We start from the raw sequence: 20,300 nt of genomic DNA on the forward strand, positions 1-20,300 counted from the left end.
CTGATATGGGGTAAATAACTCCAGTCTGTCAATTTGTTCAATTCAGAAATCAGACCAGATATTGGCGAATTTCTCCAGCTAGGGCATTATGATTTGAACATCATTTGATCAGATCACAAGTCAAGCATCATCCTGTCCAGCTTTAGAAATTCACGTCTAGATTTGAAAGGGTTGTAGGAAGCCTGATTTTTACAGATTATTGTTTTATTCCTAATGTTTTGATGCAAAATATCTCTTTGCTTTTCAGGTTTGATAGAAGAATGGAAAGCTAGGAAGGGGAGGACAAATCATTCATTTCAAACATCAATCCATCTAACTTAGTGCGAATTGAGAGGCGAATCCAGCAATCAAGATCAAAGATCAGAACCAAAACGAATGGGACTTCAAGATGATTTAACTTAGCAATAAGGATATCAATCAAAACATTCTTCATCATTAGAGGCAGATATCATCAGTAGAAAGTTGAATCAGAAGTTGAAGCCAACTTTGACATCCATTTGTGCAAACTTGAACAATCAGACTTGCAAAACTGATCTATAAAGTGGATATCAGACCTGATTCGTAGTTGAAAATTGTTATCGGGAAAAAGTGTATAGTTAGTAATGTTAATTATCAATAGTTAGTTAGCCGACGGGTAGGTAGTTGGAGTCGCGACGGTTGGGTCGCACCCCTTCGGCAGTCATATATTGTACCACCTCCGGGTGTTGAGACATGTAATGTTAGCCGTGTCAGATGTATTGTTGACGACGGATATAATATGAACATCCTTTGACATTAATGGAAAGCTTATTCTGGTACTTCTTTTATATTTGCATTGTACATTGCTGTTCAGTTTCTGTATTCTTCCTGTTTACTCAGTGAGGTAAACATTTGGCGCCGTTGCCGACACGAACTCGAAACAGGAGACACGGAGACACGGATGGCGCACAGACACAATGGGCCTACCCGTTGGTGAGGTGAATCCGGAGGTCGACGATGCCCAAACAGAACTCTATATAGGAGAAGACACTGCGACAAGAGAATTTTCGATTCTACTCCAAGTAGCCATTCAGACCCACGTGCGACGAGAGGCGGCGGAGGCAGGAGTCCCACCAAGTGCCGTGTGGACAGCGTTGGAAGTGAGTCCGGAGGTAAATCGGTTGATGAACCATCTCCCTCGACTGCTAGCACAAGCATCGTTGGCACAACAAGCTCGCCTAGAGGAGATTGCCCGAGAGGAGCGACGCCAAGAAATTTTGCAACAGTACGAGGAACGGGAAGCAGAACGAGATGGCGCCAGGGGCATTTGAACCGTGACCCATACGGGACGGAATAAAGAACACTTATTGTAATAATTATGTCATATTGTTGGCATAAACTTGTCTTCCACATTATGAATGAATAAAAGTGTTCTACTTTTTATGTCATTAAAGCGGTCTGGGAATTAATGCCCAATACACTGAATAAAGACAAAAATAAGCAACAATATATAGATGAACGTGCAGTAGCCCAACGTGCCTTGATCCTTGAACAGCAAGCGGAAAGGCGACAGAGGTATAAGCGAAGAGAGGAGGAACGCTCCGAAGGGGACGGTGAGGCCAGAGGCCACCCACGGAGTCGGGAGGAGTTACTTGCGGAAACCCGCCGCAGGATAGAGTGTACCCAAACTCAGTTAAGGGAGTTGAGGGACTTGCCACACACACCAGAGGCTAGCAAAACTCCAAGGAGTGGGGAGGAGGCAGGAGAGGGAGAAGACACCGGGGCTGCCAGGAGTGTCGGAGGGACACCGGGGCACGGCGGTCAAGCACCCCTTATAGGATCTGACCCATCCGGAGTAGGACAACAGCCACCAGTAGTAAAAAGGCAAGGTATGGCACAAAAACAAAAACTTCCAAAGTTCCATGGGGATGGGAAAGAAGACCCTGTCCGCCACTGTCGCACGTGTGAAACAATTTGGGGAGCGAATGGTGTTACCGATGAGGACGATTGGGTAACACAGTTTCCCGCAACACTGAGGGGCGTAGCCATCGACTGGTTTTCGGACACGGATAAGGCTAAAATTGGCACATGGGCAGACCTAAAGAAGGAATTTCAAGCAGAGTTTCGTCTCCTAAGAGACGATAATGAGATCGTAGCCGAAATCTACGGCACGAAACAGAGGAAGGACGAGACTGTCCGAACCTACAGCCGGCGGCTCAAAGAGCTGCTAGGAAAGATGGAGAACCAGCCGGCAGACGGATTGAAAAAACGGTGGTTCGTGGAAGGTCTAAAGAAATCCCTTAGACGAAAAATGAAGATAGTACCCCCTTCTTCATATTCGGACGCCTATAACAGGGCAATGGATTTAGAAAGTGAACAGAAGACGTCCAAGAAGAAGAAAAATAAATCCTCGACGGACGATGATTCCTCTTCGGACAAAAGTGATAGCAGTGATGACGACTCTAATCGGAAGGTACGGGCTCTCCAAAAAGATATGGAGCGAATGATGAGAGAGATAAAGGCAACAAAAGGAAGCACAAGCAAGGGCGACGAAGGGGAGTTATGGTGCACGGACTGCCGTACCGACGGACACACCAAGGGGTCTTGTCCGAAAAAAGCATTTTGTGATATTTGTCAGATTGCCGGACACCTTACCAAGGAGTGTCCGTACAATATGAGGACCCGTAGCCAACAGGTTCTCTTTACAGAACCATCTGCGTCAGCCGGCACGTCCCAGCCTACGAGCAACAACGCCTCGTCTGGCGGCTACCGAAACAACAGGCGAGGAAGAGGCAATAATAACAATACGAATAATAGAAGTCGAATCCAATACGACGCTAAAGGGCGGCCGATGATACAATGCCGAGCTTGCAATCACTGGGGGCATTTCGCCAGAGACTGTACGGTGGAGGAAGCACCACAAAAGCTTTGCAAGTGGTGCGGTCCGGGGGACCATGATGATGGCAATTGTCCCAAATCTGGCGTGAACCTATTGAATGTAGAAACGGAGGATGCACTCGCCATAACAAGGTCCAAGACGAAAGCAGCCACTTATCCAGACCCCCGTACGTAAAAACGAAAGGCACTAGAGGCACGAGCGGAATTAGAGAAGGAGATGTCAAGGAGCAAGGATGCACAGGGGCTTGCGGGTACTTCTCGCTCTGAAGGAGAAACAAATATTATAAACCAATTGTTACAGGTCGAGATACCCGTCAAAATGAAGGACCTCCTGGAAAGTATGCCGCACTTGCGAGCAACGTTGTTGCAATCCGCAATAATAACCCCAGTAGGCCAACCAATACATGGCAAGGACAACCTTGGCGAGACAGCAGCAGACCCATTAACCCTGACGATCAACAATGGTAGACACCCAGCAGTGGTGGAGATGGGTATATTGGGCACCATCCTGACCGACACAATTGTCGACGGCGGGTCGGGAGTAAATGTCTTGCCAGAGGAAACATGGAAAAAATTGGGTAAACCTACTCTCTGGCCGTCCACCTTTAATTTATTGGGAGCAGACCAACACGGCATCAAGCCGCTTGGCACACTCATGGCGCAACAGGTGACGATCGAAACACAGCCATTCGTCCTGAATTTTGTGGTCATCCCATTGAAGAAGAAGGGGTACGACACCATCCTCGGCAGAGGCTGGTTGGTGGCGGCCAAAGCAAATCACAATTGGAAGAAAAACACCTTGTCCATGGAAAAGGCTGGCCGAAGGTATACCATTGACCTCAAAACTCAACTGGTCAGTGAAGAGTTGGCATCGGAGTCAGAGTCCGACGGAGACGATACCGACGAAGGGAAGGAGGGCAGGGAACCAAATGATGAAGGCATCTTAGGAATTCAAGCCTGTTCTGAGGATGAGACGGATTCTTTGAGAGGGCTCTTCCATTGGCAAATGGAAGACTATGAATTATTGTACGGGTGCAATATGTTGGGGATTGAAGGACCTGACATGAACGAGTTTCCGCCAGAGTACAGACAATACAAGGAAGGGGATGTCCCTGTGGATGACGCACCAGCGCACAAGTTTGACAAAAGTAAGCCCATAAGGTATGAAGAATCCGCACTTCAAGTTACAAACCTTGGGGAAACTTCAGAACAGAAAAATATTCTGGTCGGCGACGACTGGAATCCCGTCTTAAAGACGGCGGCGTTCAAAATCTTCACCGAATACAAGGATGTGTTTGCTTGGACATATAAGGACCTCAAGGGGGTACCACAAGAACTTTGTGTACATCGGATCCCTCTGGTTCCCGGAGCCGTGCCCGTACGGAAGAGGCCATACAGAATGAACAAAAATTATGCGGCCAGGGTAAATAATGAAATTGACCGCATGCTTGAATCAGGGATTATCTTCAAGGTCCAGACGAGTGAATGGGTATCACCCATTGTGATATCCTTGAAAAAGGAGGCCGATCAGATAAGAATCTGTGTAGACTTCAGGTGTTTGAATGCTGTCACAATTAAAGATCCGTTTCCCATACCATTCACAGACACCATCCTGGAGGAAGTCGCGGGTCATGAAATTTATTCGTTTATGGATGGATTCTCCGGATACAATCAAATTTCCATTGCAGAGGAGGACAAACTGAAGACCACCTTTGTCGTAGAAGATGGCGTCTATGCATACAACCGGATGCCATTCGGGTTGTGCAATGCGCCAGCTACCTTTCAACGGATAATCCTCCATATCTTCGATAAAATGTCTGTAGGAAACTTCAAAGCATTCTTGGATGATTGGTCCATTTACAGCACGGAGGAGGCACATCTGGCCGCACTTGGCGAATGCATGGAGAGATGTCGACGAGCCCGCCTCGCCCTAAATCCCAAGAAATGCAGATTCATGGTGCCTCAGGGCAAGTTACTAGGGCACATCGTCTGCAAGGCTGGACTGAAGACGGACCCTGACAAAATACGAGTCATTGTGGAGATGGAGGCGCCCGACGATGTCACCGGCGTCAAGTCATTTCTTGGACACATCGGGTATTATAGGCGGTTTATTAAGAACTTTGCCCAAGTATCATACCCACTTGATAAGCTGACACGAAGGGGGGAGCCGTACGTCTGGGGGACGGCCCAAGAAGAGGCTTTCCAAGAGTTAAAATCGCGATTGGTGGGTGCGCCAATCTTGACATACCCAGACTGGGACAAAGAGTTCCATGTACATGTCGACGCATCCAACTTCGCCATAGGGGCCACCCTGGCACAGGTCGGCAGCCACGGGCTGGACCACCCAGTATATTTTGCAAGTCGACTCTTGTCAAACGCGGAGAGGAACTACAGCACGACGGAGAGAGAAGCCCTCGGCATGGTATACTCCGTCCAAAAATTCCGACATTATTTATTGGCGACACCATTCACATTTTATGTGGATCACCAGGCGTTGATGTATTTGGTGAACAAGCCAATCATCCAGGGGCGGATTAGTCGATGGCTGTTGCTGTTACAAGAATTTACGTTCAACATCATTGTCAGACCTGGCAGGAGCCACGTCATAGCCGACCAGCTATCACGGATCAAGTCGGGAGAGCCGGCCGAAGGCACTAGCGAGGATTTTCCGGACACCCATCTTTTCCGCATTGCCATCCTTCCTCATTGGTACACGAGTGTGGGTGAATATCTGTCAACATCAAAATTTCCGAAGGAAATGCCAACAGGTGAAAGACGGAAACTTGTATTAAGAAGCCGAACATTCCAACTTATAAATGGTCTTCTCTACAAAATGGGACCTGACCAGATCCTACGACAATGCGTCTTGGAAGAGGAAATCCCAGGAGTATTGAGAGAAGCCCATGAAGGGGCTGCTGGAGGACACATGGGACCGGATACGACAGCAAGGAAGGTCCTACTAGCTGGCTTGTGGTGGCCGACACTGCATAATGACGCCAGAGAATGGGTGACAAGTTGTGATACATGTCAGCGTGCTGGGCGACCATTAAAAAGAGATTTCATGCCACTTAACCCGGCGCATGCTCAAGAATTGTTCGAAAGATGGGGGTTAGACTTCGTTGGTCCATTGAAACCAAGTCGCGCCCGACGATGTAGATACATTGTCGTGGCGACAGAATATTTGACCAAATGGGTGGAAGCGAGGGCTTTGGCGGACAACTCTGCCGTCAGTACGACGAAATTCATTTATGAACAGATTATCACCCGGTACGGAATACCTATTCAACTGACAAGTGATAGAGGGGGGCACTTTGTAAATCATATTGTTTGACTACTGACAACCGAGTTCAAAATTTTTCATTCTCTATCAAGTCCGTACTATCCCAGGGCAAACGGTCAGGCTGAGGCAACCAACAAAATCATCGTGTCGGTAATTTATAAGTCCTGTGGGGTGGAAAAAGAAGACTGGGAAGAGCATCTGCCTTCGGTACTCTGGGCGTACCGCACAACTTACAAAGTAACTACCGGGCAGACACCTTTCCAATTGATGTACGGCCAGGAAGCTGTAGTGCCGATCGAATTCATGGTGCCAAGTCTCAGAATCGCTATTGACAACAAACTAGGCGACATGGAAAGCCTCCGAGAGAGATTATACGCCTTAAATAAGTTGGATGAAAGACGGACGATGGCACAATGGGTGACAGACGTGGCCCAGCAACGCAGGAAATACTGGCATGACCAACACATTCGGCGGGCGAGGTTCACGCCGGGCCAATTAGTCCTAAAGTATAACGGACGGAACGAGATTAAGCCCGGCAAGTTCAAAGTGAAGTGGCTAGGCCCTTACAGGATCCGAGAGGTCGCAGCCAATGGATTCGTCAAGCTCTCGACCCTCAACGGACAGGAAATCCCAGAGGGCGTCAATGGGTCGAAACTGAAAGTGTATCACCAGAGGTTGGAAGCGTGCAGGAGCAGCCCGACAGGAGGCGCACAGTCGCAGTCAGACAATAAATGAAAATGAAAAAAAAAAAATTGAAAAAAAAAAAAAAAAATTAGAAAATTCAAAAAAAAAAAAAAAAAAAATTGAAAAAATATATAAAGGAAAAAATTGTGAAAAAAAAAAAAAAAAAAAAAACAAAGGAAAAGGGCCACCGTACGGTGGCCACGTAGTGGCACCACCAACGGTGGACACCACCGTGCGGTGGCACCACCGAAGGTGGACACCACCGAAGGTGGACGCCACCGTGCGGTGGGGCCACCGACGGTGGGAGCCACCGTGCGGGGGGCCACCGACGGTGGAAGCCACCGTGCGGTGGAAGCATATGCCGAAGGTTGGAAATAAAGCAAAGGCACCGCACGAAAACAAACACACCGCACGAAGCAGATAGAACACCGCACAAGCAGCCGAAGAAGCAAATAGAACACCGCACAGCCACGCCTACACCGCACAGCCACGCCTACCGAAGGGAGATAAAACGCCGAAGGGAGATAAAACGCCGAAGGGAAATAAAACGGAGCAAGACAAGACACCGCACGAAGAAGGTAAAACGCAGCGCAAGCAAAAAACAGGACACGCGAAGGAGGAGCAACCCCGCGCCACCACGCGGTAAGGGAAAACAAGAGCCGCCGAAGGGAGGGAAAGACGAAGAAGCCACAGTGCGGTGGAAACCGAAGGCAGTGGGAGAGAAAAGCGTCGAAGACGAAAAGGTTTTCTTACCGCACGCTAAGAACGCCGCACGAAGGAGATGCCGCGGGGGAATGAAGGAAGTCAAATGCCAAAGAAGCTACCGTGCGATAGAAGGTGAACCCAATCCGATGTACCAGCCGAATAGCGTGGAGAGAAAGAAGCTACCGTGCGATAGAAAGAAGGAAGTCGAATTTTGGGCAAAGAAGGAAGCTACCGTGCGGTAAAAGGAGGAAGGGGGATTCTGTGCGAACAAGCTTGAAAAAAAAAAAAAACGCACCGCACAGTCTTCGCTCTTCGGTGCCTGGAGGCAGTTAGCCGTTTTTTTTTACTACAGCTAGAATCAAGAATCAGTTACAGGAAGCTAATGGAGTCCGCGGGAAAAAGAAATTGGAAAAAACAATTGTAGGATAGCAGCCATAGGAAGCCGGATGCACGTATTCTTCCTTCAGGTGTTCGAATAGCAGGCGGCACGATGGAAGCCAGGCAGAAGAAAAAAATACCACAGCAGCCCACTGTACGAGGGAAGAACACCTCCACTTCACAGAATATCACCTTTGAGGGATTGAATGGGGTGGAATGTCGGAAATGGTGGCAAGACACGCCGGATGATAATTTGGTGAAAACAAGTCTTCGCCGAGCAGGGGTAGAATGGGCTATACGGATGCCTGTGTTCGCCATTCGCGAGTACGAGGGAGCATTGCGATATATGGTTGATACCTTTGATAGCCGCTCACGGACGAGCACATTTGAGTATTTGGGGAAGGATATCACCATATCCTTCAAACCTGCAGATTTCACCAGAGTATTTGGCATCCCAAGCATACATGGCAAGAAAGTGGACTTGAAGCCGAAAAAGATGACACGGGAAGAAAAGGAACATTGGATTAGGCGAGTGTCCCGAGACTTGACCCCAGCAGAGTTGGCGAGCATCATAGACGCCACGAAGGGTCGTGGGATGCGTAGGTCCTTTGTCGCAGAGGGGCATTGGCGATGCATTATGGACGTCATCAAAAGCAGGTTGACAGGGTCGGGTAGGGCATCAGACATCGCTCTACCACAGATAGTATTGATGAACGGGTTGATGAACGGAGTCGTCTATGATTGGGCTACCTTGTTATCAGAGCGGATGTGCGCATTCTTGATGATGGAGCAGCGCACCTTTTACATGCCCCACTATGCCATTGGACTGTTCTTGGAGGCTACGCGGGAAGCAGTGCCAGAGGCTGAGTTGGAGGTACGGCCACAGGGACCCTTGGCGGAGGGTGAGCCTCCTATCATGCATTGGCGACATCTGGATATTGGACACTCTTCCGCGAAGCGGAAACGGGTATTAGAGACCACCGCAGCAGAACCAGATAGTGGGCGAGAAACTTCTAGCAGTGCAGAGGATTCCGAGGATTCGGAGGATGAGGACGACAGTAGTAGTCGGGCCACAGACGAGGGGAGGATGGAGCCCGCCGGAGAGCGAGTGTTGTTTGCACCACCCACACTCCCACTTGGCACACTTGTGGGGTCCTCCGCGGGCAGTACTTCGATTCCGGCATTTGGACAGAGCCGCATGCCCGTTACACTCAGGCCCATGCAGCCGGCCGCAGCACCTTCCGCCATACCAGCCGCAGGACCGACTCCCGCAGAGGCATGTACTGACAGCACGGCATAGTTGTGTGGTCCACCGCAGGGAGGCGTGGCAGAGGAGATGGTTGAGACGGAGCCTCAGGTACGACTGGACGTCGTGGGATCCGATGCAGTGGTGACGGTTGCTGCCTCCTTGTTGGAGGAGCCCATCGCGGGACATGTTTCCGAGGGGGAGAGAGGGTCGGAGGTGTTGAGTGCAGTTCCATCGGTGGCGGCTATGGGGAGTTGGCTGACCCGGAGATTCCAAATGACAGTGACGCCACCCGTAGGAGCAGCTGTACTCTCATCTCGGCGAGAGCCTCCCACTGAGGTGGTGGATCTGGAGGATTCCTCGGCGGAGACGCAGGCACCAGCAGAGGGACAGGTCCTTGGAGAGGGTGTTCCTACCGGCCCAGAGCAGGCGACTGCTACACTTGAGGGGGCGGGGGAGACACCATTGGGCCAGCAGGATGCAGTTGGTGTGGTTGAGGAGACTTTTGAGTTACCACGTGGGCTTCCTATACCTACATCAGGGCTAGATGGAGAGGATATTGAGGTTTATCTGGCAGATATGGTGACGAGGGGTCGGCAAGTGGTGGCCGCAGCTCAGACACGGGCTCTACAGCAGGTTGTGGAGGAATTAGAGCAGGTCCTCCAGTTTATGCGAGACGGCTGTCCAGCAGCTTTCACCTCATGTTTTGAGGCACGAGGGTGGCCAGTTACCCAGACGGATGCGATGTTGGAGGCTTGGCGTGTGCCTCAGCCCGTCGTGGAGAGTAGAGTGATGACTCTCGTCCGGGAGATTGAGCAGGTTTACAGGGAGGCCTACTATGCCTTACGCCAGACACAGCATGAGTCCGCGGTTCGCGAGGCTGCTCGAGTGGAGTTAGAGTAGGACATGGCCAGGCAACAAGCCTCGTGGGCAGCCGAGAGATCAGAGTTGGTCGCACAGCTTGAGGCAGCCCGCGCAGAGAAGGTTGCGGTGGACGCCCGTCTTTCAGAGGAACAGAGTGCGCGGAGTCTCGTCCAGCAGGAGTTAGATGTTGTTTAGGCTCAGTTAGTTCGCATGACGGAGTCCGCCGATACCAAGGAGAGGGAGCTACTGGAGGCTGCACTTATGGTGAAGACTGCCTTAGAGAAGGTGTTGGTAGCAGAGCGGGATGTGGCAGCGCGCACCCAGCAGGTCTATGAGCTCCGCGCCCGCCTGGCGGCCCAGACACCCGCATCTCACCCTTCGACTTCAGGGACGCTTCCTCAGCCCCCTCCTTGACTTTCACTTGGTTGTATATTTATATTACATTGTCTCCATTTTGTTGTCAGTCGTCGGAGACGACTTCTTTTTTGGGGGGGATGATGTTATCGGGAAAAAGTGTATAGTTAGTAATGTTAATTATCAATAGTTAGTTAGCCGACGGGTAGGTAGTTGGAGTCGCGACGGTTGGGTCGTACCCCTTCGGCAGTCATATATTGTACCACCTCCAGGTGTTGAGACATGTAATGTTAGCCGTGTCAGATGTATTGTTGACGACGGATATAATATGAACATCCTTTGACATTAATGGAAAGCTTATTCTGGTACTTCTTTTATATTTGCATTGTACATTGCTGTTCAGTTTCTGTATTCTTCCTGTTTACTCAGTGAGGTAAACAAAAATTAGATCTACATCATATCTAGGACATTACTAATAAGCAGATTGAAAGTTTTGATACAAGACAAAGCAGGCTACAGCAAAGCAGAAGCAAATTCACATTAGCAGGAGTGAGTACGAATTCAGGGCAAGGGAAATCAGATCCTAGAACATTAAAGTCAAGTCTGAGATCAGACCTAGAAACATATAAAGTTAGTCTTGAAAGACTTAAAAAAAATCAGACTATAAATAAATGCAATCAGACTCAGAACTTTACACTTTCTGATTTCCAGAATTGAAGGGGGGTGATATATAAAGCTAATTTGTTCATCCCAGCTCTGATATGAGGTGATTTTTTCAAAATCATTAATTGGTGTAGAAGATATACATTCAAAATTAGGTGAATTTCACCAATATATTGATCAGATTTCAGAACTGAGAACATCATTTTCAAAATGAAACTCGGTCATTTTCAGGTCTGATGCATGAGGAAGCATGTCAGCATCATAAAGAGTTCATCACATTCAAGGAATTAAAGGTTATTGCAACATTCGAGAGTTACACGAAGGAAGGACGAATTTGTGTCATGATGAGCATTGAAAAAAACTGCAGTGTTCCACAGAAACACATTCCCCCCCCCCCTTAGGCCCAAGTCCCCTGTCCCTGAAACCCGTCCCCAAAACTTATTCCCTTTGTCCCCCCATCCCCAAAGCCCATCCACGCACCCCCCCGTCTCCCCGTCCCCAACGGCCGTGGATCAGCCAAGAACATTTCAAAGAGGCAAATTGGAGATCAGGACAATGTTGCATCATGAAGGAGACTTCACAGGTATTCCAAGAGATGAAGAACCTTTCAACACAATAATCAGAACATTCCAAGGGAATCACCACGTGTTTGAACTTCTAAGTGCTCTACAAGCATGGTGAGTATGCGAGGGGGTTAAGGCAACATAGCACCATGTAAAGATCATCATAACCTCAATCGAAATGAGGAAGCATCATAGGAATTTCACCAAACAAAGGATTCCATACATGAGGTTAGGAATTACGTCAAAGAAGTTCAAGATCAAAGAAGGTTAAGGAAGGAAGTACTTCAAGATTCAAAGGTTGAGGTTGGGAATGCATCACAAGAATTAAAAACTCCAAGTTAGAGTAAAGAAGAGTGAACGTGATCAAGGAATGGAGATAGTTTCAGAAGAAGCTGAGATGGCATCCTCTCATCATCAACTGATCAAGTTACTTCCACATCAGCAAGTCCAAGTTCAATGAATCTGATTCATCTCATGGTGGAGCAAGTGACACATGGTGTCTCATCAAATATTATTTTATGTACCAAACCTATTCTCTCATTAGTTAGAAATCAAGATGGACATATGTCCAATTCATTGTAACGATCTTATTGGTCAGAAGGAAGTTTATTGTAACAAACCCTAATTAGGGTTTCTATCATGCAACCTCGGCCATTGATCGTAAATCAATTTGAGCCACCTATTGTAAAGAGCTATTTATAAAGGGTTCAATCTCCTCATTTGTAAAGGTTAATAGTAGAATAGTTAGGAATTGATCAATAGATAATAGCTAGTTAGCAATTAGAATAGAAGTTAGATTAGGAGAAGGCAAAGATTGTTGCCAAAATCTTGTTGTAAAGAGCATTTGATTTCATTAAAGCTATGGTGAATTAATGTGTTATTTCAACAAGTTGCATGGTCTCAACTTCTCAATTCATTTGCTTTCATGTTGATTAGATGAATGATAGGAGTTGTGAATTATTAATGGTGAAATTCATTTATCCATACCAATAGCACTTTGCTGATTGTAAGTTTGCCTTGTGTGGTCAACTGGAATTCTTAATAAGCTTAACTCCAATTGCTATTCACTCTTTGATATGCATTGCCTTGATGGTATCCTTGTTGTTGATAGTGATTTGAACATCATATGCTTACCTTAGGAGATTGCACTAAGCTTTGTGGAGTTGTTGCTTTGCATGTCAAAGCAAGGTTTAGTCGAGTTTCACCAAAGATTGTCTATTGTTCCTACATTCTTAGACTTCCTAAACCCTCTGCCTTAGGCCCTTTTTTTTCATTCTCCAAGCAAGTAGATAGAATCTAACTTCCAGCAATTCAAGCATTTATGTCTAATGGAAGACCCCTTGAAGAAACAACAATCACAACAACCAATTGTGCTTATCCACACATCATGACCCAACATTAGGATCCTTGGAGTCTTCCAATTGATCACATAGTTTAGCATTTGGGAAGATTTTGATCAAGCGAGGATAAGATACTTTTGGGCATTTTGTTCTGTGTTCGCATGTGCCTAAAAAACACATCAACAATTTCTTTTTGCAACGCCTTGCAGAAGGTATCTGCACATTGATCTTTGGACATCCAAAATTCGAAATAAATCTCTGCATTGTTGATCAACTCTCTCATAAAATGATATCTAGTGTCAACATGCTTACCTCTCTTGTGAAATCAGGATTCTTGGATAGTGGTATATATTCAATCTTTTACAAACTATCTATTATGTAATAGTAATACACCGAGCAGCTGCTATCATTATTCATACAAAGACTATCACAAAAGTCAAAGTGGAATATTGTTATGTAAAATAAGGGCTTAAAAATCATATGCAGATTGAACCTCTGCAAGCAAGCCCCGGTGATGGTGTTCATTTTTATTCTCAGTACTCTCTATGAAATACTCCACTTCTGCAAGATTAAAAAAAGCATACATTCTCTGAAAAAACAAAAAACAGTACATACATACATCCATACATATTTAAACCTACCAATAAGAAAAATAGATTCACTAAATTAGAATGTATATGCCACAATCACTAAATTAGAATGTATATGTCAAGTCTGGAAAACACAAACAACACAATATAACTTATCCTTCATCAAGCCAAAAATATTAATTTATAGATAGAAACTAAAATCCTTTCCAAATTGAGAGACAAACACCCCAAAATCATCGTCTCTACACAAACAACAAAACGTCATAAATAAGGAGTCACCAAAGGGAAAAAAAAATCATCGTCTCTACACAAACAACAAAACCTCATAAATAAGGAGTCACCAAAGGAAAAAAAAAATTAAAAAATCCAAAATTAGGGACTGCCTAAATCAGTGGTTACTTTCCACAACCCACAAATAGCTACAAAATTAGGAATCTACAATTAAAACAGTCGTTGCATTAACTTCCCCAACTTGGAAAAGTCTAAACCTCTTGGTTCAGAAGAACCAAACTATGTTGCCACCCATACGAGAGTGCAAACCTTTCAATAGGCCATCAAGGTATTCTCTTGGGATTCCATGGCACAATCTGAGCTTTTTCTAAATTTAGCTACTCTTATTTTTCTTCGAGAGAGGAGTCCAGTGCTGATTCCACCATTGAGTAGGACCAGTAAAGCTATGCAAACTTTCTTATGTAGAATAAAAAAAACAATCACTACTACATCATTAACAGACACAATACAATTTCTCTCATTCCAATCATAATTCACATCACAGCTGTTTTATTGAGTTAAACAGTCACTTTTAACCAAATTTCTCATCACATTGATGGAAGATTTATTATGATCATGCTCATATCCCCATAGTTCTCTATTCCATTCAACCACATTACAATCAACTGAAATTTCAACATCTACCTTTTGACATTCATCAATAATTGTATTCGTTGAATTTCATTGCAGGTCAGCCTCAAATTTCTGTTGGACCTCACTCTTCAAATCATTTGTCTCTTTTGCTGCAAAAAAAAAATTCAACTCCCTTCTTCGCTGATCTAGAACTTCACTTTTCTCTTCAAGCTCAAATCTAGCTTTTGTTAGATCAGAAAAAGCTGCCACTTCAAATACTCCTTCATCTCATGGTTTCAAGAGTGTTTTTCCTTCATGTTGAACCTCGTAGGTATTCTTTCTACCTTGATGAATTACATTCCTATCATATTGCCAAGGCCTACCTAGCAACAAATGACATGCATCCCTTGGCACCACATCATAGAGAACTTCATCCACATATGGCCCAATTTGGAAGACAAGGCAAGATCAATCCACAAGCACACCATGACTCCTCTTTAACCCAGAAATCTTATAGGGTTTAGTGTTCAGAATGCAAGCAAACTGTAATTTATCAACCATTTTTTGTCCTTATTAGATTGCCGGTTGATCTTCCATCTTGCACGCTTTCTCCTTACATTTGCATGTTTGGAAGAAACTCTTCCTCTTCCAATCATATTTGGGTGTTTCTTTGTCCCCAACTATTAAGTTTCTTCTCAACATTAGGTTCTCTTTAGGCTTAGTTTCGACTTCATCTAACCAAGGTTTTTCTTCTTCTTGAGATATCATTAATCTTTTGGGGTTTTGAGGGCAATCTATGGCCTTATGTGCTTCATCTCAAATAAAACACTTCAAGGTCTTCCACTCTCCAAAAGGAAGTCATCATTGTCCTCTACCTCTAAAGCCTCCCTTTACTCTAAAGTTAGCCTTCATAGGCTTGCCTTCTTCTGGCTTCACTCATGGTAGTTTGTAAGGAAAATTCTTTCTTTTTATTTTGATTGTTATCTCCCCTTTTATGCTCACTATTTTTTTTGTGGTATAGTATCTCTTCAACCTTTAAGGTATATTTATATGCCTCATCTGCACTATGAACTTTCATCAATGCAAGGTCATCTTGAAGTTGAAACTTGAGTCCATTCACACACTAGGCTGCTGCTTGTGCTTCACTCTCTTGTATATCCATCTGAATTTAAAGCCTCCTAGATTGCTCAGTATAAGTCTTCACTAATTAAAAAAATTGTTTTGAATTGTGAAAATCTTCAAACAATTTTTGTTGGTGATTTTAGGGAAAGAATCAAACTCTTAGATGTTTCAACATCTTAGGCCAAAGTTTATATGTTTCTTTTCCTCGTCTTCTTCTAAAACTCTACACATTTTCCCATGATAGGGCTCCATGCGACTTCAACTTGTAGGCAGCAATTTTTACTCTTTTTGGATCATCTTCATCCATGTATTCCATCTCAAAGTACTTCTCCAACTCTTGGATCCAATCTAGGAATATATCAAGATTAAGATCACCTTTAAAATCTGAAATATCTACCTTTATTTTGGAACTTTGTTTGATCAATGCTTCATAAGCCTCTCTAGAGGGTCTAGATCCCTAGCAGCCTTTACTAAGTTCTCTAGTTCCTCTTCAGACTCATCCAATTGTGATCTAGCATCGAGGGCCTCTAGCCTTCTAAACACTACCCCAATATTTATTCAAGGGTCTACATTCCTCCTGCCCCTTCTTCCCAATTCAAACAGACTTCCCTTTGGACCATCTTTTATTACTCTTAACACCAAAAATGGTGCAAATTGAACCTCTATTCTCGCAAGCGAGTCTCAGTTTTGTTGTTTAGTTTTATTCTCAACACTTACAATGATATTCTCAACTTTTGCAAGATAAAAAAACTCCTACATTTTCTAAAGAAACAAAAGAATATTATATATATCTATAGATATACAAAACAGATTCACCAAATCATAATGTATGTGTCGAGTCTGAAAAACACAAAAAATTGTATTAACTCATCCTTCATAAAGCCAAAAAACAAAATTACAAATAGGAACCAAAATCCTCTCCAAACCGAAAGGCCAGTATCCCAAAATCATCCCCTGTGCATAAACACCAAAAACTCCTAAATAAGAAGTCACTGAAAAAAATGCAAAACCCAAAAATAGAGACTGTGTAAGAGGTAGTTACATCCCACAACCCACAAATAGCTACAAAATGACAAAGTGGACAGGTAGTGGAAATCTACAATTAAAACAGCTGTTACATTAGAATCTGACCAGCCCATTCAATGGAGAAGGAAGTCCATATCAAAGGACAGAGACTCTACAACAAGAAGAGAAAACAGAACGGAGCAAGGGAAAGGGTCAATCCTATTAAATGCTACCCGTATTGAATGTTAAGGAACTGCAAATAAAATAGGACAGCTAGTAAACATTGGTGGTTAGGAATAGGATTATAATTCCAACACATCTAAAATAGTTTGGGAGCTTTATTAAGAATAAGTCACAACAGGATAGAGGTCATCTTATAAGGATTCAATGTGCCGCTATGTGAGGAAGCTTCATGTGAGAGCATGGTTTTTACTTCTGTGGAGGTGCCTTCTGTTGGGTCCCTTGTTACCCCTCCCGTCTTGCAGTTAGTACATGATGGTGTTGCCATGCTACATTTGGAGGTGTTTTCTGAGGTCTCTTCTATTGAACCTGAGACTAGTGGTTTATCCACATCAGTTGGGGATCATTTGCCTAGTGATGTAGTGCCTTTTCCTTGCCAGGGAGAAATTGCTTTAGCTGGCTCTTGCTTCTCAATATGGATTCCTAATGCCTTGGTCGACAAGCCGCTACTTCTATGGAGAATGCTGTCATTGGGAGGTTTTATTTTGGCTCCCATCCGAATATTGACACTGCTAGGCCTCAAAAAGGTGGGATGTTGCTCGTCAGTTTCAGGTGGTTGCAATGTTTGATGGTTCGTTCCTTTTCTCCTTCCAATCCTTAGACGAGAGCAAATGCATTTTTCTTTGTGGGCCTTCGATCTTTGGCAAATTTATTTATGGATTACAAGATTTGATGCGTCCAAGGAAAATTCCATTTGATCCCTTTTTCAGTGAGGCTCCTTCTGTTCCCTTTGGAATATTGGAATCAAGAGATTGTTAGAGGTATTGCTAATGCTCTTGGGTCCTCTTTAGGAATTGATAGGCTCATAGAAGACATGAAACAATTGGTTTTTGCCAGCTTTTGAGTTTGTGTTGAGATTGAAAAGTTATTACTAAAAACTACTAAGCTTTACTCCAAGTGGGGAGTCTGGGAGCAAATTATGCTATGGATTTGCTCTCACTACCTTTGAGTTGGACATTTTTCCAATTCATGCCAGGATTTCAAAGAAAAGCTCGTACATAGCCCATAAAGTTCCTTCTAGAACTCGGTGACTAGTATTGAAGGAAATGATTTGGATCTCCAGTGTAAGCCCTGCTGAAAAATCTAAGGGGTCTTCCCTAATGGACAAGCATGATGCTATGTGTCATTTGGTTCATGATCCTTCTTTGAATTTGGGTAAGGGTTTGCACCTTGATGTTGTGGATTCTGTTGAGGACTATTCCAGATGCTTCTCCTTTGGTTGACATTGATTCTTCAAAGAAACCCAATGACCCATTTGGGTTAGAGCTCTCTGGACAGGTTTGGCTTCAAACTTCCTTGATTGTGTTGGCTGTTTATGTGTTGTTCAGCTGTTTTTTGATTGGGCCTTCTAGCATTAAGACTAGTTCCATAGTGTTTCCTTGTTCTTTGCTGTTGCAGTTTTTTTTTAGTAAAAGGCTTTGGGTTCTTTTCAAAATCCTCTCCAGTTCATATCTCCGTTCAAAAGTGTTGAAGTGAATTAAAATTAAAGAGCTTCAACTCTGTTTGCGGACAAATGTTTGAGGAATGCTAGATTTCACATCAGAGCTCAAAATAAACTTTAGATAATAGACGTGTTTACACACAATTCACAGCTCTGTTCTCTCTTTTTCCAGTCACACAGTAAAGGCTCGGTTTCTTTTAGTAAACCAAAACCTTTTTACATAAAAGATTCAGCTCAATCCATCGAAAACAAAACTAAAAGCAGAATATATCAAATCTTTTACAAACTACCTATTATGTAATACACGCTGAGCAGCTGCTATCATCATTCATATGAAGACTGTAAAAAAATGTCACAAAAGTTAATGTTGAATATTGTATATGTAAAACAGAGGCTGAGAAATCTGACTAAGCCTACACGGTGGAGAAGGAAACCCATACCGAAGGATAGACACTATATAGCAAGCAACGAAAAACAGAACGGAGCAGGGGAAAGAGTTAATCCTATTAAATGCTACCCATACTGAGAGTTAAGGAACTGCACTTAAAACAGGACAGCGAATAAACAGCTGTAGTTGGGATTATAATTCCAACACATCTGGAATAGTTTAGGGAGGTCTTAAAGGCAGATGGCATACTTTGTAGAGATTTTACCTAAAAAATTCTTTTGCCCATAATGTTAGATGCAGAGTTCTGAAAAATGGGGAGGTGAGCTGAATATTTTCAGTTATGAGTTTACATTACCCACTTCAAAAAAAAATCAAGGCAACAATTTTATGAGAAAGCTATTATAATGGCCTAGATGGTATGATTAGTTGAGTATGCACTTAAAATTGTTTAGCAAGATATGTATATCATGTAAAATTATATTCGGTCGACATGGCAATTACTCGATTCTTAATCATATATAAATTAAACATGATGTCAGGATGTTATGTTTGCTGCCTGAATCAATAAATATTTAGGTACCTGAAATCCGCTGGCGTTGTTGGCCAAAAATTCATTTTTCTGTTTTCTGTAGGGAGAGTTGTCAAGAACACGATGTCTGACCAGTCTAGAACTTGGTTATCTGACGCTACAAAGAGCTGGCCATAGCCTTCAGCCTCTTGCATTTCGTACTTGAGCTTTTCTTCCAACGGTAATTGAACGAATTCCCTCACAATTTTCTTCATTCTTTCCATCATAGACACAGGAATTCCATGATTGACAGCCTGTCATAATGACATACATATCTCTTAGCAAAGTAAGCCAGTTAAGAGGATAGATAATTTGGAAGCTAAAACATCCATCCACAAAACAAGAATATAGAAGGCAAGGCACTTAAGGATCATGCTTTAAAATTGTCAAATGTCCTTTTATGCAAACTACTTTTAACTGGCAATTGTTAGTCTACTATTTAATTTATAATCAGTTTTGAAGGTACCCACCTGAAAAAATCCCCATTGCTGGCATGCAGTACCCAGTTTTTCCAATTCCTTTTGCCTGCAGAACTCCGAATCGCTCAAAAACATGTCCATATCAATTATGGGGATGTCTGTCTGTTGAAGAGGAAAGTCATTTGGGCGCTCTTTTTCTGACCTGATATACCTTTCAGGAAGGCTATGAAGGTGCTGAGATGCCAATTCCTGAACAACAGGAACTGAAAACCTTTTCGAAGTGCCCTCAGATGTATCAAATACCGCAGCTGAATTAAACATGATGCTTATATAATTGATACAAGCTAAAGCCCATTTGCTCCTTCACCCTACACAGAATATATAATGGGCAAGGTATGGTGGACATCCTCCCATGTTTTTCACTAACTTCAATCCACCGCTGAATCCCATGTGCATTGTCGTTTTATCCAAATGTTGTTTGAAAATGTTTGTTCAGTTGTATACAACTGTTCTGCCATAAAAGAATAATATTTGTGGCAATTGAGTCAAGAGACAAATTAGAATTTAAAATTTGGATCAATCAGTCAAATTACAAAATAATTTGAAAAATTAATGAAATGGCAGGACATCAAGTAATATAAAAATGTCATTATATCAAAATGCATTTGAGAATTGTTAATTTTAGTTGTATTTTTTTTTCTTCACACAAAAGGGGTAAAAAATTATTAATCACAAGAATGCGTTATAAAGC

The 20,300-nt window shown here is 43.7% G+C and overlaps 1 protein-coding gene across 1 annotated transcript in view; it reads right to left on the reverse strand.

The window, feature by feature from the left end:
• Window positions 1–20,041, reverse strand: part of LOC131065398 (oxoglutarate-dependent flavonoid 7-O-demethylase 1) — a 60,919-nt gene extending 40,878 nt beyond the window's left edge. The window contains exons 1-2 of the mRNA XM_057999896.2: window positions 19,601–20,041; window positions 19,143–19,384 (exon numbers count right to left, since the gene is read on the reverse strand). Coding sequence (XP_057855879.2) covers window positions 19,143–19,384; window positions 19,601–19,870 — 512 coding nt within the window. The 5' untranslated portion in view covers window positions 19,871–20,041. The remainder of the gene's footprint in view (window positions 1–19,142; window positions 19,385–19,600) is intronic.
• Between the last annotated feature and the right edge of the window lie 259 nt (window positions 20,042–20,300).

This window comes from Cryptomeria japonica, chromosome 5, assembly GCF_030272615.1.
Source record: "Cryptomeria japonica chromosome 5, Sugi_1.0, whole genome shotgun sequence".
In the NCBI taxonomy this organism is placed as follows: domain Eukaryota; kingdom Viridiplantae; phylum Streptophyta; class Pinopsida; order Cupressales; family Cupressaceae; genus Cryptomeria; species Cryptomeria japonica.